This window comes from Pseudorasbora parva, chromosome 11 (genome assembly GCF_024679245.1).
Source record: "Pseudorasbora parva isolate DD20220531a chromosome 11, ASM2467924v1, whole genome shotgun sequence".
NCBI lineage: Eukaryota > Metazoa > Chordata > Actinopteri > Cypriniformes > Gobionidae > Pseudorasbora > Pseudorasbora parva.
This window is the reverse complement of record NC_090182.1, coordinates 46937188-46955301: the sequence shown is the minus strand read 5'-3', so window position 1 is coordinate 46955301 and position 18114 is coordinate 46937188. Positions and strand designations below refer to the sequence as shown.

Genomic DNA, 18114 nt, shown 5'->3' with positions numbered 1-18114 from the left:
TGCAGGTCCCCTTCGAGAGAATTGCGATGGACCTCATCGGGCCATTAGAGCGATCCGCACGCAGACATCGTTTTGCGTTAGTTGTCGTGGACTACGCAACACGATATCCGGAAGCAGTGGCTCTCCGCAACATCTCTGCGAAGAGTGTTGCGGACGCACTGTTTCGTTTAAACTCCCGGGTGGGGATTCCGAAGGAAATCCTCACTGATCAAGGCACGGCGTTTATGTCACGCACGTTAAGCGAATTGTACGGATTATTGGGCATTAAATCCATTCGAACAAGCGTCTATCACCCACAAACGGACGGCTTGGTCGAACGATTTAATCGCACTCTTAAATCCATGATCCGTAAATTCGTACAGGAAGACGCCAAAAATTGGGATCGGTGGTTAGAACCCCTCTTATTTGCTGTGCGGGAGGTCCCGCAAGCCTCCACTGGGTTTTCCCCCTTCGAGCTTCTCTACGGACGGCAGCCCCGGGGGGTGCTGGACGTCCTGCGAGAAACTTGGGAGGAGGGGCCTTCTTTGGCCAAGAACGAAATTCAGTATGTGCTGGACTTGCGAACAAAACTCCACACCTTGGGGCGGCTATCGAGGGAGAATTTGTTGCAAGCCCAAGACCGCCAGAGCCGGTCATATAACAGGGGTACAAAACTACGCAAATTCACACCGGGAGAGAAAGTGCTCGTTCTACTCCCTACGTCGAGCTCAAAATTAATGTCAAAGTGGCAGGGGCCGTTTGAGGTCGCACGACAGGTAGGAGAGCTCGATTATGAAGTGATACGATCCGATAGGAACGGGGCACGTCAAATATACCACCTCAACCTGCTAAAAAAATGGAATGAGGTGGAATCAGTGTTGTTGGCAACGGTGATCGGGGGAGAGGATGATCTCGGGCCAGAGGCGAGTATTAAAACACAATCAGTCGCGCTGGTCCCTGGGGGAGATCACCTTTCACCGTTCCAACTCACTGATTTATCAAAATTACAGGCGGAGTTCACGGACGTGTTCTCGCCCCTACCGGGACGTACCGATTTGATTCAGCACCATATCGAGACCGAGCCGGGCGTGGTAGTTCGCAGCCGGCCGTATCGTCTGCCTGAACACAAGAAAAAGGTAGTTCAGGAGGAATTAGGCGCAATGCTCGACATGGGAGTAATCGAGGAGTCCAACAGTGACTGGGCGAGCCCGATAGTCTTGGTCCCCAAGACAGACGGCTCGGTCAGGTTCTGTGTGGACTACCGCAAGGTGAACGCTGTGTCGAAATTCGACGCGTATCCAATGCCGCGGGTTGACGAGTTCCTTGATCGGTTGGGCACGGCTCGATTTTATTCGACACTGGACTTAACAAAGTGCTATTGGCAGATCCCCTTGTCTCCATTGTCCAAAGAAAAGACAGCTTTCACCACGCCGTTTGGATTGCACCAATTTGTCACGCTTCCTTTCGGGTTGTTCGGGGCGCCCGCTACCTTTCAGCGCCTCATGGACAGGATTTTGCGTCCCCATGCCGCATATGCTGCTGCCTATCTGGATGATATCGTGATTTACAGTCACGATTGGCAGCGGCATATGCAGCATGTCAAGGCGGTCTTGAGGTCGCTGAGGGGAGCGGGGCTTACGGCCAACCCGAAGAAGTGTGCGATTGGGCGGGTGGAAGTAAGGTATCTGGGCTTCCACTTGGGTCATGGACAGGTGTGTCCCCAAATTGATAAGACCGCAGCAATTGCAACCTGTCCGAGACCCAAGACCAAAAAGGAGGTTAGGCAGTTCTTGGGGCTGGCGGGATATTATAGACGGTTCATACCAAATTATTCGGACCTCACCAGCCCTTTGACTGACCTGACTAGAAAGGGGCTACCAGATACGGTCCAGTGGACGGAGCCGTGTCAACAGGCTTTTACCCGAGTGAAGGCTGCTCTATGTGGCGGGCCGCGTTACACTCCCCTGACTTTTCTCTCCCTTTCTTGTTGCAGACTGACGCGTTGGACAGGGGGCTGGGCGCAGTCCTGGCCCAGGAGGTGGAGGGGGGAGAGCGGCCGGTGCTGTACATTAGCCGTAAGCTCTCCAAGAGGGAAGCTAAGTACAGCACCATAGAGAATGAGTGTCTGGCCATCAGGTGGGCCGTTCTCACCCTCCGCTACTACCTCCTGGGGCGGGAGTTCACCCTCTGTTCGGACCACGCTCCTCTCCAATGGCTCCACCGCATGAAGGATACCAACGCGCGGATCACCCGTTGGTATCTAGCTCTTCAGCCGTTTAAATTCAAGGTGGTCCACAGGCCGGGTGCTCAGATGGCTGTGGCCGATTTCCTCTCCGGAAATGGGGGGGGGGGGGGGGGGGGGCTGCAGGCCGGACGGCTCCCCGGCCTGAGTCGGGCGGTGGGGGTATGTGGCAAGGGGGGCGTGGTTCAGCGAGGTCTGAAGCGGGAGAGAGAGCCGCGGGACGAGCGGTAAGTGAGTGGGTTGGACGCAGATTAATAACACCTGTCTCTTGTTCCAGTAATGAGCGCGGAGAGGGTATAAAACCTCGGTGGAACCAGAGACCAGGGAGAGAGAGAGACGGACGGTTGATGCACAAACCCCAGAGACTGAGTAACCGGAACCCGGAAGTGCTGACCCGGAAGTGATCGTTGTGACATTGAGAAAGAGAAACTATACACCACTGAGTGTGTTTTGACAGTAAATGAGAATAAATAAAGAAAGCATCAACCGTCTAGCCGACCCCCCGTGTCCTCTTCCTTCCTCCTATTAACGAACTTTGCTACATATATATATATATATATATATATATATATATATATATATATATATATATATATATATATATATATATATATTCACTATTAACTACAACTTTTGCCTCAATAAACTCCTAATTTACTGCTTCTTAATAGTTAGTAAGGTAGTTTTTGTAGCATTTAAGTTTAGGTATTGGGTCGGATTAAGGGATGTAGAATAAGGCATTGACATGTGGGATTTTCACACACAACCATTTCTAGGGTTTACAAAGAATGGTGTGAAAAGGGAAGAGCATCCAGTATGCAGCAGTCCTGTGGGAGAAAATGCCTTGTTGATGCTCGAGGTCAGAGGAGAATGGGCCGACTGATTCAAGCTGATAGAAGAGCAACTTTGACTGAAATAACCACTCGTTACAACCGAGGTGTGCAGCAAAGCATTTGTGAAGCCACAACACACACAACCTTGAGGCGGATGGGCTACAACAGCAGAAGACCCCACCGGGTACCACTCATCTCCACTACAAATAGGAAAAAGAGGCGACAATTTGCACGAGCTCACCAAAACTGGACAGTTGAAGACTGGAAAAATGTTGCCTGGTCTGATGAGTCTCGATTTCTGTTGAGACATTCAGATGGTAGAGTCAGAATTTGGCGTAACCAGAATGAGAACATGGATCCATCATGCCTTGTTACCACTGTGCAGGCTGGTGGTGGTGGTGTAATGGTGTGGGGGATGTTTTCTTGGCACACTTTAGGCCCCTTAGTGCCAATAGGGCATCGTTTAAATGCCACGGCCTACCTGAGCATTGTTTTTGACCATGTCCATCCCTTTATGACCACCATGTCCCCATCCTCTGATAGCTACTTCCAGCAGGATAATGCACCATGTCACAAAGCTCCAATCATTTCAAATTGGTTTCTTGAACATGACAATGAGTTGACTGAACTAAAATGGCCGCCACAGTCCCCAGATCTCAACCCAATAGAGCATCTTTGGGATGTGGTGGAACGGGAGCTTCGTGCCCTGGATGTGCATCCCACAAATCTCCATCAACTGCAAGATGCTCTCCTATCAATATGGGCCGACATTTCTAAAGAATGCTTTCAGCAGCTTGTTGATCAATGCCACGGAGAATTAAGGCAGTTCTGAAGGCGAAAGGGTCAAACACAGTATTAGTGTGTGCTCCTAATAATCCTTTAGATGAGGGTATATATATCATTTGTATACACATAATCACTGTCAATAAATGAGTAGTTTTATATATCTTCATGGTTTATGATGTTTGCAATGCTTTATGGGATTGTAGTTCTTTCCCTCACTAAAGTACTAAAACTCACAGTCTGTCTTTTTGTTTGATTTTCAAACCCTTTTTCGCTTCAAATGAAAGTTTGCAGTATTGTAATTGTGATTGATTGGCTTGGTTTATGGTCTAACACTCTTTAATTAAGACTATAAAAATGAATGGAAATAACCTTTCCGAAGCCAATGCTCCACTCTATAAGAAAACTACAGTGTTAGGGAGTAATGGTGTTTAATTATAAAATAAATGTAACTGTAAGCCGTTACAGTTACTGAGAAAAAAATGTGTAATTAAATTACAGTTACTGTAAAATGTTAACGAAATGGGGTTACATCTGAATATGTTCTGTAAAAACTAGGATATGCTATGCAAAGATTTTATTTCAAAAACAGTATCATAGCTATTATACTATTTCTTGTTATGATTTTAAATGTCTATTTAACCACAGAACGATCTCAGAGTAAAACAAGGGGCTAAAGTAGGATTTTGTGGTGGCTGTGCTTGAAAATTAAATTAATATAATCTTAATTCAAGTGAAGGATTTTGAAAGTCTGACAGTAATCAGTGTCTGTAAGGTTAATAATAGTTATATTTTAAATATGGTAACTGGTTATCTGTAACCTATTACATTTCCAGACCCTTCTCAACACTGGCAAGCTAACATTCAGTACATTCTCAGTATATATTTTAGCATGTCAACAATAATTGCCATGGTATATGTGACCATGGACCACAAAACCATTAGGCTCTTAAGGGTAAATTTGATTTAAAAAAAATCTGATAATAAGCTGAATAAATAAGCTTTCTATTGATGTAGGGTTTGATAGGAAAGGACAATATTTAGTCGAGATAAAACTAATGGAAAATCTGGATTCTGAGGGTGCAAAAAAGTCTAAATATTGAGGAAAATCGCCTTTAAAGTCCAAATTAAGTCTAACTAATATTTTTTTATATATATATATATTTACGGTAGGACGTTTACAAAATATCTTCCTGGAACATGATCTTATCCTAATATCCTAATGATTTTTGGCATTAAAGAAAAATGGATAAATTTGACCCATACATTTGGCTATTGCCACAAATATATCCATGAGATTTATGACTGGTTTTTGTGCTCTAGGGTCATGTATGAGGAGCCTGCGATGAATCAAACATGAAATTAAGCGAAATGACGGAACAAAAACAGTGCAGTTGTCATTATGTGCCATGTTCGTCTCTGAGATCTTCAATAGATTAATCAGCAGAAGTTATGACTGACGAGATTAACGGCAGTCCTGTATTAAACCAATGTGGTTCATATTGACCATGTTATTACGCTGTCGGGAAACAGTTATGACTAGTTGATTAGTTTCTCCAATAATGCATCATCCTATGGTAGTTATAATGAGTTACGTCTTCGTATGGGAGAAGCACATTTGAACTTTCTTTCTACAATGTAAAAAAAGAGTCTGTAAAAATAGGGCACAATGTACTGTAAAAATAAGAAGGAATTTTCTATATTGGTTTTTACAGGTGTTTTACTTGTATTTTGAATTACACATTGCATTAATTCGTGTTTTAAGGGTTAACGGAAATGTACGTAAAATGATTGGATAAATGTACTGGCAAAAAATTACTAGGAAATTATTATTTTTTATTTTTTACAGTGTATAATTTAGTGTCCGTTCTTCAGTAACAGCCTCAGTGAAGCTGCAATGTGAGAGATTCATTGAACAATTTACAGTGAATTGTGCAGTTGACATTTTTAATTGAATATTACTACAATATGAAACTACTAAAACTCAAACGTGAAATATTAGGACTTATAGTAATGAGTATCTGTCATTGGAAAGTTGAAAGTCACGCTGTGTTTTTTGTCCAAACCCTCAAATGTTTTATTCAATTCATATAGATTCATTTTAGTGATGTCCGGTTCGCGAACGAATCGTTCTTTTTAACCGGATCTTTATAGTGAACCGGTCGAACCAGTTCACCAAATCGAACTGAATCGTTCTAAACGGTTCGCGTCTCAAATCAGGGCTGATCCCACAAATACTGTAGATATTAACTTTCTGCCATCAGTGACAGTCTCTCAAACTAGAAATAAAACGAATATCTTGAAGTAGATGCTGTAACTCCAATCGTTAGCTGAAGTGAGACATGTTTTGCTGAGAGATCTGATGAACTCACGAGCAGCTGATACTGAGCATGCGCGTGTAACCGAACGTACCGGTTCGGTTGTCGGATCCTCGGATCAGCAGTACAGAATCAAAACCGTTTCTATCGGACACGTTCGATACTGAGAACCGATGAGCCGATGAGCTGCGCATGCGTGTTATTTGTTCAGAGGAACGAAATGCAGGTTAAGTGTATTTAAAACTAATCACGTTTGGAAACATCATAAAGCTGTCACTGTATTATTTTAAAGTTTTGGAAACAATAGATTGTAAAACGGTCAAATTAAACATTTATTTGTTTTATCAATAATGCATGATATTTTCAGGAACAGCTTTTATCTTATTTAATTTCTAAGTCGATAAAGATTTTAAAATAGATGTAATCAAAACAGTAGGTTTGATATAGACTATTCAGCTTGCAGCAGTTCGCAGCTCAGCACCCTGTGCTCAGCACACACACACACACACACACACACACACACACTGATACAGCGGTTCTCGAGTCAGATCGACCGGTTGCAACGGATCACCAGTACAGAATCGAGAACCGTTTCTATCGGACACGTTCGATCTTTCGGACATGTTCGATTCTGAGAACCGGTGAGCGGAGATACTGAGCATGCGTGATAGCGTCGTAACCGAACTGTTTCTCTCGGACTGGGACAGCTGATGCTGATAATACATGAGCCCGGGTGAACACTGAGGATTTGTGTAAGTATTATGTCAATGTAAGTTTATTTAATCCGTGTAAAACATCAGTGTGTGCACGACAGTGACAGTGACAGTCTCTCTAGAAATAAAACTAATATCTTGAAGTAGATGTTGTAACAATCGATTCAGTTCGATTTGGTGAACTGTATTTAGTGCTGTTGCTAAACATAAATGAAAAATGTTTCCAAGATGATGATGATGTCAATTATAATTATTACTATACTACGTTTTGATTACAAATACTTTATATGGATGTGTTTGAATGTATATTCATTCGCCGGGATGATAGAAATGACGTCATTACGTAAAGACGTAAAAGAACCGGTGATCCGGTTTTTTTAACCGGATCATTCAAACGAACTGTCCGAAAGAACCGGTTCGCGGAAAAGAACCGAACTTCCCATCACTAATTCATTTCTGTCCACAAAAGGAGCTGTTTATGACTTTTTTAAATAAATATTTTTTTATTCTGTTATTGGCTTTTACACGTATAAATCAGACATTATGTTATAGTTTTATCAAAATAGTGGAAAATACTGATGTTACATAAGTAACAAATGTAAAAAATAAGAAGTTCAATCTTCCGCTGAAAGTAAGAACCTCATTTCCAGCATATGAAAAATATCCATAAAAACACTGATGAACCTTTAAGTTAATAAACAGTAAAAAAAGTAGAAACAGTAATTTTTTTTTTTTTTTAAACATAGAGAAAAATAAAACAACAGCGAAAACACATATCAACAGAGAACATTGACTTCCAAAGAGCTTCCTTATTAATACAAAATGTACACAAGTTCATAGTCTCGTAGCAGATGGGCATTGCGTTAGACGGGTCAAGCGTGTTTGTATGAAACCTGCAAAACACCAATACAAACAAGCAGAGAAAGTCATAGTGTCCGTGCTCCCAAATATAAATCCTCAAATATCCAGAAGGCAGAGGCCTGATTAATCTCATATCTGGAGGTTTTGTTGTTTTAGACGGCAGCCAGTTATTCAGGATGAGAAACACCCGTTCTTGGCAGACGGCTCCAGAGCTTTTCTTTCTCTTTTGGCCAGGCCACGAAGAACCGGAGCCAAATTTGGCCCTGCTCTTCACACCGAGCTCATGGATCTGCTTCCTAGAGGTCGAGGCACTAACACACAGGAAAATCAGCCAATTGGACGGAGCCCAGAGTCATGAGGGTTGCAGCGCCGGAGGGTCACAACGACCCCTCATTATGATCAACTTTATTTTAGCATTCTGATCTCAGTCAGACAAACCAGAACTGATTCACTTCATGTGTGTGTTTGTGGTCGTGCCGCACCTCTCCCTGCTTCCTCCAGGCTGTGTGCGTTTTGTAGTAGGGGTTGCACAACTATTCGTAAACTAGTCACAGTTCACCAAAACATAAATGACTCACAATATGTAAATGCGACGTTTACACTGCAAAAAATGCTTTTCTTACTTGGTATTGATGTCTTGTTTTAAGTCTGAATATCTAAAAATTCTTACATTAAGAAACATTTACTAGACAAGCAAAAGTTGTCGTCTTGTTCGGTGAAAAATAACTCACCGAGTTTTAGCTTAAAATAAGCATCTGCCAATGGGTTAAGCAAAATAATCTTGTTTTCTTTTTGAATTAAGATTATTTTGCTTACCTCATTGGCAGATCATTTAGCATATTTTAAGCAAAAACTAAGTAAATACTTCTTGTTTTAAGAATTTTTAGATGTTTAGACTAGAAACAAGATAAAAATACTGAGTAAGAAAAGCATATTTTGCAGTGAAGACAATCTCCGTTGTACACAGCACCAGTGGGCTCACTTAATTTTCCTCTGACTAAGCTACAAAAACAATTGGCCAATACTGTACAAAGATAATGGCATGCAAATAACCTGGGATGCACCTTTGCATGATACACAATTATTCAACAGACATGAGTTAATGGCAGAATGAGACGACTAGTCTGTGCAACCCCTAGTGTGGGGCGTTCGAATCAGTGCTCTGCCTTGCTGCATTTAAGTTCGTCTTAATCAAATATCCGAAAGATGAGTTGCATCGCAGCTCCTGACTCCAGTCCTAGATTAGGGCTCAGTGCGTCTCATACGTATTGCTCGGCTTCGCCCTCATTCAGAATCGTGATGGAGCCATCGCCGCTCTTCATTTCGATGTCTTTAGCAGCAGAGTTCTCAGGTAGCAGTGCTAAGTCTTTAAAAACGTCCACATAGTGGGTAAACCCCGGACCCCAGTTCAGTAGGTTGTCCCAGTTGAAGTTATTGGACCCTTGGCCTAGTTTGTGGGGCAAAGTGTGGTGCTGATACTCCGATAGGGTGTTGTGCCCAATGGCCGGCCCACCTTCGGCACGCCGGCTGGAGTACCGCCTTTGTCTTAGCCTCCCTCCGTGATCCTCATCATCAGCGTCCGATTCGTTGACTTGGGAAAGCTTGGGCATGCGAGAACCATAGGAGACTGATTTCTCACGGTCGTACTCCATCTCCGAGCAGGTGAAGGAATCATGGGAGTCGCTTTCGGAAGAGGATTCGGGAGCCGGGATGCCATCCGCAGGATTTCGGATGCGAGAAAGCGGACGCCGGCAATCTTCCTCGGATGAAGAGCGCCCGTGATCTGCGCTGCATATGCTGGGATTTCTGGGTCGAGGCGTATTTAGGCGTTCCACTTCCTCGATGGATAACCCAACAGGTGGGCCACTTTCCAACGGGATTTGCTCGATGGGCTGCTTCAGGCGACTTCCGGGTCTAGATCCGTGACCTGCCATTGTTTGAGGACTCTTGCTGCGCCTACCTAATCTGGTGGCGTAATTGAACATACCAGGCTGGCAAACTTCGCCATGCATATCAAGGGGGCTTCCTTCGCGCCTCGCTAAATTGAGTTCTCGGGTTGGAGTGTTGCGGTAAAACGAAGCTGGCTTGGTGAAAGGAGCCGGGCTATGGCGGGATAGAGGATTGGGAGTTGGGCAACCTGAATGGCTAAGAGGGGTGGAGCGAAGCCCTTGGGTGTAGGTCGGCTGGTAGGTGTAGCTTGTGGCTCCCAGTGGAAGAGGGGATTGCCGGGCAAATCCCAACGGACTGTGCCGCTGAATTGAAAACTTGGGAGTGTGGCTACGGAAGTGTTTGTAGTGTTGGATAATGTCAGCATCTGATGGAGCAATGCTGCTTGCGTTGTCAATATCATAGTGCTCCATGTCGGCCTCCGGCCCAGAACACGGAGCGCAGGGAGCACTGGGAATGGTTTCGCTGTTGTGCGGAATGTCGGTTTCATCGTAAATCAGGTAGGGGTTTTCCCGCTCAATAATATCAGGTTTGGGGTTTCCCTCCGGCTGCTTCCGGACAGTCATGTCGTCTCCGTAGGGCGGGATGTTATCCGGATCATCGAACGCCACATTCTCACTGCCTTTCTTTTTCTTTTTCTTCTTTGTTTTCTTCTCATCTTTTGGCACTTTGGTTTTCTTGCGGCCTTTGCAGTGGTTGCACAGTATGAGACTCAGAACCACCAGGGCAAGGACAGTCGCGCAGCTGCCTACGATCGCAGGAACCGCCCAGATTGGCAAATCCATCGCTTCGGTGGTGGAGCTCGGACTGCAGACGGACTCTCCATTTGCTCCCAGCTTGCAATCCGTACCCTGTGGACACCGGATTCCCAGACAGGCCACCAGGCTTTCGCAAACTCTACCTGTATGGGACTCCTCACAGGTACAGGTGAAGCCTCCACGAGCTCCAGGTGCGCAGCTGCCCCCGTTCTGGCAGGGGTTCGAGGTGCAGTCGCCCGGCGGGACACACTGGTAGGTGTACCATTGGTTCACACACATCAACCCATCCCAGCATGGACTGCTCTCGCATAGATTAGGGCCACGGCATCCGATCTTCACAGAGGGATCTGTCTTGGAAATCGAAACGGTCCCGTGTTCGCCACTGAAGGGGAGCATCTCTCCGTTATATTTCACATAGGCAAAACACCCATCAAAACCTAGAAAAACAGAGATAGCAACATTACCTCAAATCAAATGCACTGTAAAAAAAATAATATTGGTAACACTTTAGCATGGGGAACACCTATTCACTATTAACTCCGACTTTTGCCTCAATAAACTCCTAATTTACTGCTTATTAATAGTTAGTAAGGTAGTTTTTGTAGCGTTTAAGTTTAGGTATTGGGTCGGATTAAGGGATGTAGAATAAGCTCATGCAGAATAAGGCATTAATATGAGCTTTATAAGTGCTCATAAACAGACAATATCATAGTAATATGCATGATCATAAGACACTAGTTAATAGTTAATTAAAGTGTTACCAAAATATTGTTGGTTTAACTTAAAAAAGTAGGTAACCTGGTGTCTATTCACACTAAGTGCAAATATCGTGCCTTGCTGGCAAGTGCTATTTGCACTAGTTCCGTCTAACAATCCCTGGCTATGGCAAACAAGATTTCTTTTTAAAACGCCCATAGTTCAACGTCCTCATTGGCGCATTCAGTAAAGCGTATGCATTGCGAATAGATCACTGCTTTGTCGCAAAATCACGGGTTCAAATCCGCCTTTTTTTAAAGCTTGCTCTTCTCTCTTTTCTAATCACAAATCACTTCAGAAAGGCATTTACTTTCAATAAAATTAAGAAAATGTTCTAAATGTGGAAATAAAGTACCACAAAATGTTTAATAATAATAAAAGCATTTATTGGATAGGTGTTAGGAGGGCTTTTAATGGTCCTTTAAGGCGGCATTACATTTAATAATTTAAATAAAAATAATATTTTACACTGTTATTATCGCATCCTGTTAATGTACAACAATACTGAGGTGCAAATAGTATATATAAATCAAAATAAATAAATGTAATTACTATTTATATGGCAAATAACTGCCACTTTTATATGGTGTAAATAGAATATATCACTAATTTCGCTTCGTAAATGGAATCTACAGTTGTTTGCACTTAGTGTTAAATATATATTGGTAAGAAAATATGCTTTTCTCACTGAGTGAAAATATAGTCTAGTTGCTTAAAAATTTGAGTTGATATGATGAAGAAAATTAGTTTAATTAATAGAAACTCAAAATTGTATTGTATCTGAACCACATAAAAAATGTTATAAATCATGAAAATAGCACAATTTCGCATGTTTCACTGTCTTCCCAAATAAAACACACCCAATAATCTTACAAAATCTTTTAATAATATTTGAATAAAGGTTGTCGATTCTCAAAAATATTCATTGTATTAACTCATTTTTTTTATTTCAATTAACTCAAAATTTTAAGGCAACCAGGTAACTTATTTTTTAAATATTTTTTTACAGTGTGGTTAGACTGGAAATGGTTAGAGTACTATTTTAGATGTACCTGCTAAAAATGACTACCACATGATCTCTAAATGTTGAAGAATTGTCTAAAAGGGCAGATTTTTTGGACAAAATAAACTGCAAACTGCAGCAGATTGTATGCTGCAAGTCAATTGTTTTGCTACATGATAGACTACAGCTTCCCCAACCTCACAAAGAAATGAAATTGACTTGAAGAAATGGACATTGCTTGGTTTAACGCTACACAGGGAGACATTTTGTTTGGGTTTCTGATTGCTGTAGCCTCAGCCAATGTAGAAAAAATTCCCCCCCTGGGAAACACATCAACAAATGTCGTTTTTACATCAGGAGGAAGAGAAACAGACTCTTCTCTTCAACAAGTATCCTACAAGCCAAAAATGCAACCTTTTAAGACCACACCATCTGGGAAAAATCTTGATGTCACTGATTCAGACCTGCACTATCATGTTGCCTAACAACGAGCAGTCAACAATGTAAATCGATGTTTATTGAATTTATGCCCCATTCAAACTGAGAACATTTGGTTCTGTTTATTAAAGGGGAAAAGCATATTGGCCCAATTCTATTCTTTATTCTCTCTCTCGTTCTCTCTTTCAGCCCTTAAATCCAGGAATGGCATGACCTTACGTGCATAAAAACATGTTTACCTTAAGAAAGCCTGGATAATTTTATTTGATATTTTGATTCATTCCAGTAAAAAGTGGGTCGCAACCCAACAGCTCAATTTGACCATATAAGAACAATAGCTGGTAATATTTTTGCTTGGAGGTTCCTCAGATGTGTTTCAATGAAACGCTATCTTTTTAGAAATTATTTCTCCTAAAGGCTTGTTCACACAGGGAGGATAATCTCACGCTCTTAGCGCCTAATGACGAAAAAAAGGACACCAAGAAAAAAGGCTTATAGGAGCTCCTTTGGTGAGGAAGGAGGCTTATAGGAGCTCCTTTGGTGAGGAAGAAGGCTTATAGGAGCTCCTTTGGTGAGGAAGGAGGCTTATAGGAGCTCCTTTGGTGAGGAAGGAGGCTTATAGGAGCTCCTTTGGCCAGGAAGAAGGCTTATAGGAGCTCCTTTGGGTGAGGAAGAAGGCTTATAGGAGCTCCTTTGGCGAGGAAGAAGGCTTATAGGAGCTCCTTTGGCGAGGAAGAAGGCTTATAGGAGCTCCTTTGGGTGAGAAAGAAGGCTTTTAGGAGCTCCTTTGGCCAGGAAGAAGGCTTATAGGAGCTCCTTTGGTGAGGAAGAAGGCTTATAGGAGCTCCTTTGGCCAGGAAGAAGGCTTATAGGAGCTCCTTTGGTGAGGAAGAAGGCTTATAGGAGCTCCTTTGGTGAGGAAGAAGGCTTATAGGAGCTCCTTTGGCCAGGAAGAAGGCTAATAGGAGCTCCTTTGGTGAGGAAGAAGGCTTATAGGAGCTCCTTTGGCGAGGAAGAAGGCTTATAGGAACTCCTTTGTCGAGGAAGAAGGCTTATAGGAGCTCCTTTGGTGAGGAAGAAGGCTTATAGGAGCTCCTTTGGCGAGGAAGAAGGCTTATAGGAACTCCTTTGGTGAGGAAGAAGGCTTATAGGAGCTCCTTTGGTGAGGAAGAAGGCTTATAGGAGCTCCTTTGGTGAGGAAGAAGGCTTATAGGAGCTCCTTTGGCGAGGAAGAAGGCTTATAGGAACTCCTTTGGTGAGGAAGAAGGCTTATAGGAGCTCCTTTGGCGAGGAAGAAGGCTTATAGGAACTCCTTTGGTGAGGAAGAAGGCTTATAGGAACTCCTTTGGTGAGGAAGAAGGCTTATAGGAGCTCCTTTGGTGAGGAAGAAGGCTTATAGGAGCTCCTTTGGCGAGGAAGAAGGCTTATAGGAGCTCCTTTGGCGAGGAAGAAGGCTTATAGGAACTCCTTTGGTGAGGAAGAAGGCTTATAGGAGCTCCTTTGGCGAGGAAGAAGGCTTATAGGAGCTCCTTTGGCGAGGAAGAAGGCTTATAGGAACTCCTTTGGCAAGGAAGAAGGCTTATAGGAGCTCCTTTGGCGAGGAAGAAGGCTTATAGGAGCTCCTTTGGTGAGGAAGAAGGCATATAGGAGCTCCTTTGATGAGGAAGAAGGCTTATAGGAGCTCCTTTGGCCAGGAAGAAGGCTTATAGGAGCTCCTTTGGCAAGGAAGAAGGCTTATAGGAGCTCCTTTGGTGAGGAAGAAGGCTTATAGGAGCTCCTTTGGCGAGGAAGAAGGCTTATAGGAGCTCCTTTGGCGAGGAAGAAGGCTTATAGGAGCTCCTCTGGCGAGTAAGAAGGCTTATAGGAGCTCCTTTGGCGAGGAAGAAGGCTTATAGGAGCTCCTTTGGCGAGGAAGAAGGCTTATAGGAGCTCCTTTGGGTGAGGAAGAAGGCTTATAGGAGCTCCTTTGGCGAGGAAGAAGGCTTATAGGAGCTCCTTTGGTGAGGAAGAAGGCTTATAGGAGCTCCTTTGGCGAGGAAGAAGGCTTATAGGAGCTCCTTTGGCGAGGAAGAAGGCTTATAGGAACTCCTTTGGTGAGGAAGAAGGCTTATAGGAGCTCCTTTGGCGAGGAAGAAGGCTTATAGGAGCTCCTTTGGCGAGGAAGAAGGCTTATAGGAACTCCTTTGGCAAGGAAGAAGGCTTATAGGAGCTCCTTTGGCGAGGAAGAAGGCTTATAGGAGCTCCTTTGGTGAGGAAGAAGGCTTATAGGAGCTCCTTTGATGAGGAAGAAGGCTTATAGGAGCTCCTTTGGCCAGGAAGAAGGCTTATAGGAGCTCCTTTGGCGAGGAAGAAGGCTTATAGGAGCTCCTTTGGGTGAGGAAGAAGGCTTATAGGAGCTCCTTTGGCGAGGAAGAAGGCTTATAGGAGCTCTTTTGGCGAGGAAGAAGGCTTATAGGAGCTCCTTTGGCGAGGAAGAAGGCTTATAGGAGCTCCTTTGGCGAGGAAGAAGGCTTATAGGAGCTCCTTTGGCGAGGAAGAAGGCTTATAGGAGCTCCTTTGGCGAGGAAGAAGGCTTATAGGAGCTCCTTTGGCGAGGAAGAAGGCTTATAGGAACTCCTTTGGCAAGGAAGAAGGCTTATAGGAGCTCCTTTGGCGAGGAAGAAGGCTTATAGGAGCTCCTTTGGTGAGGAAGAAGGCTTATAGGAGCTCCTTTGGCGAGGAAGAAGGCTTATAGGAGCTCCTTTGGCGAGGAAGAAGGCTTATAGGAGCTCCTTTGATGAGGAAGAAGGCTTATAGGAGCTCCTTTGGCCAGGAAGAAGGCTTATAGGAGCTCCTTTGGTGAGGAAGAAGGCTTATAGGAGCTCCTTTGGCAAGGAAGAAGGCTTATAGGAGCTCCTTTGGGTGAGGAAGAAGGCTTATAGGAGCTCCTTTGGCGAGGAAGAAGGCTTATAGGAGCTCCTTTGGCGAGGAAGAAGGCTTATAGGAGCTCCTTTGGCGAGGAAGAAGGCTTATAGGAGCTCCTTTGGTGAGGAAGAAGGCTTATAGGAGCTCCTTTGATGAGGAAGAAGGCTTATAGGAGCTCCTTTGGGTGAGGAAGAAGGCTTATAGGAGCTCCTTTGGCGAGGAAGAAGGCTTATAGGAGCTCCTTTGGGTGAGGAAGAAGGCTTATAGGAGCTCCTTTGGCGAGGAAGAAGGCTTATAGGAGCTCTTTTGGCGAGGAAGAAGGCTTATAGGAGCTCCTTTGGCGAGGAAGAAGGCTTATAGGAGCTCCTTTGGCGAGGAAGAAGGCTTATAGGAGCTCCTTTGGCGAGGAAGAAGGCTTATAGGAGCTCCTTTGGGTGAGGAAGAAGGCTTATAGGAGCTCCTTTGGCGAGGAAGAAGGCTTATAGGAGCTCCTTTGGGTGAGGAAGAAGGCTTATAGGAGCTCCTTTGGCGAGGAAGAAGGCTTATAGGAGCTCCTTTGGCGAGGAAGAAGGCTTATAGGAACTCCTTTGGGTGAGGAAGAAGGCTTATAGGAGCTCCTTTGGCGAGGAAGAAGGCTTATAGGAGCTCCTTTGGCGAGGAAGAAGGCTTATAGGAGCTCCTTTGGCGAGGAAGAAGGCTTATAGGAGCTCCTTTGGCGAGGAAGAAGGCTTATAGGAGCTCCTTTGGGTGAGGAAGAAGGCTTATAGGAGCTCCTTTGGCGAGGAAGAAGGCTTATAGGAGCTCCTTTGGCGAGGAAGAAGGCTTATAGGAGCTCCTTTGGGTGAGGAAGAAGGCTTATAGGAGCTCCTTTGGTGAGGAAGAAGGCTTATAGGAGCTCCTTTGGCGAGGAAGAAGGCTTATAGGAGCTCCTTTGGCGAGGAAGAAGGCTTATAGGAGCTCCTTTGGCGAGGAAGAAGGCTTATAGGAGCTCCTTTGGCGAGGAAGAAGGCTTATAGGAGCTCCTTTGGCGAGGAAGAAGGCTTATAGGAGCTCCTTTGGCGAGGAAGAAGGCTTATAGGAGCTCCTTTGGCGAGGAAGAAGGCTTATAGGAGCTCCTTTGGCGAGGAAGAAGGCTTATAGGAGCTCCTTTGGGTGAGGAAGAAGGCTTATAGGAGCTCCTTTGGGTGAGGAAGAAGGCTTATAGGAACTCCTTTGGGTGAGGAAGAAGGCTTATAGGAGCTCCTTTATGCCCAATGCAGTAATCATTTTAAACAAGGTTAAGTGATTGTGTGTGGGTTGCAGAATCATGCACATCTGCTGTTTATATTCTTAGTTATATGAGATGTCTTAATATGTTTTAATAATGTATTATGTGTTTGCTGTATTGCTGCACGTATCATTGATTTGAATGGTTGTGTGAGCCTCTTAACCTAGGAAAAATTTGAGCACAGTTTGAGACATGGTGATATCTTCAGAAATTATAGACACTTTTTCTCCAGGGAGACTTCGAGGATTTTTCCCCTTTCTGTAACATCTAATTAGTTAGACTTACTAAAAAAATAAATTAAAAAAAGGCATGCAAAACGATTGCCTTAAAAAGTAAAGTGCCAAGTAAAGTGAAATAGGAATAGTATTTTGTGCTAACAAATGCTTAGGTAGTCTAGTTCACCCACACAAGAGTTCTAGCAACTAAAAAGTAACTGTAGAGAGTCCTTAATAATTTACTTTAGATTTACTCTTGACTAAGTGTAGCTACCGTTGTTGTGTTTTGCATGTTGAATGTTGATCTCTGTGTGTGACTCAAGCAGTATATTATTACAAATACAGATGGATTATATCAACCCAATAAAAAGTTTCACAAGCTGTTTATGACATGAATATTGCATACATTTTACATTTAAATTAATTTTAAAACATGACTACACTGTAAAAAATGATTTAGAAAAAAAGTTACCTGGTTGCCTTAAAATTTTGAGTTCATTGAAATTAATATTTTGAGTAATCCAGTTTTTTTTTTTTTTTGAGATTCGACAACCTTTATTTAAATATTATTAAAATATATTTTTTAGCATATTGGGTAATTGTGTGTGTTTTATTTCTGATGACGCAGTGAAACATGCCAAATAGTGCTATTTTCTTGATTTATCAAAATTTTTATGTGGTTCAGATATAATAATATTATGAGTTTCTATTTACTAAACAAATTTCCTTCATTGTGTTAAACTCAAATTTTTAATTTCAATAAACTACAAATTTTAAGGCAACCAGGTTACTTACTTTTTTAAGTTAAACCAAAAAAAACCAACAACATTTTTTTTACAGTGTATACTTAATTGTTCAGTCGGAAGTTAGGTCAACTTTTAAAATCAACCTATTTATCACTTATTTTAAATAACTGCGATTTCTTGTTGCATCGCTGCATCAATAGGAAGAGTGTTATAAAAATATGAACGAGGCAACACTGATCACCATAATGGTGAGTTGTTGTTTTTTTGCTTGACAAAATGGCACTTAAACCAATTAATTAATCTTGGGTTTGTTTGTTTTTTTCTAAAATTAAGTTAAGACATTAAGTAAAG

General features: G+C 43.0%; 1 protein-coding gene across 1 annotated transcript in view; it reads right to left on the bottom strand.

The window, feature by feature from the left end:
- Positions 1 to 7343: 7343 nt before the first annotated feature.
- fat4 (FAT atypical cadherin 4) overlaps positions 7344 to 18114 on the bottom strand; it is a 116067-nt gene continuing 105296 nt past the window's right edge. The window contains exon 16 of the mRNA XM_067456378.1: positions 7344 to 10871. Coding sequence (XP_067312479.1) covers positions 8989 to 10871 — 1883 coding nt within the window. The 3' untranslated portion in view covers positions 7344 to 8988. The remainder of the gene's footprint in view (positions 10872 to 18114) is intronic.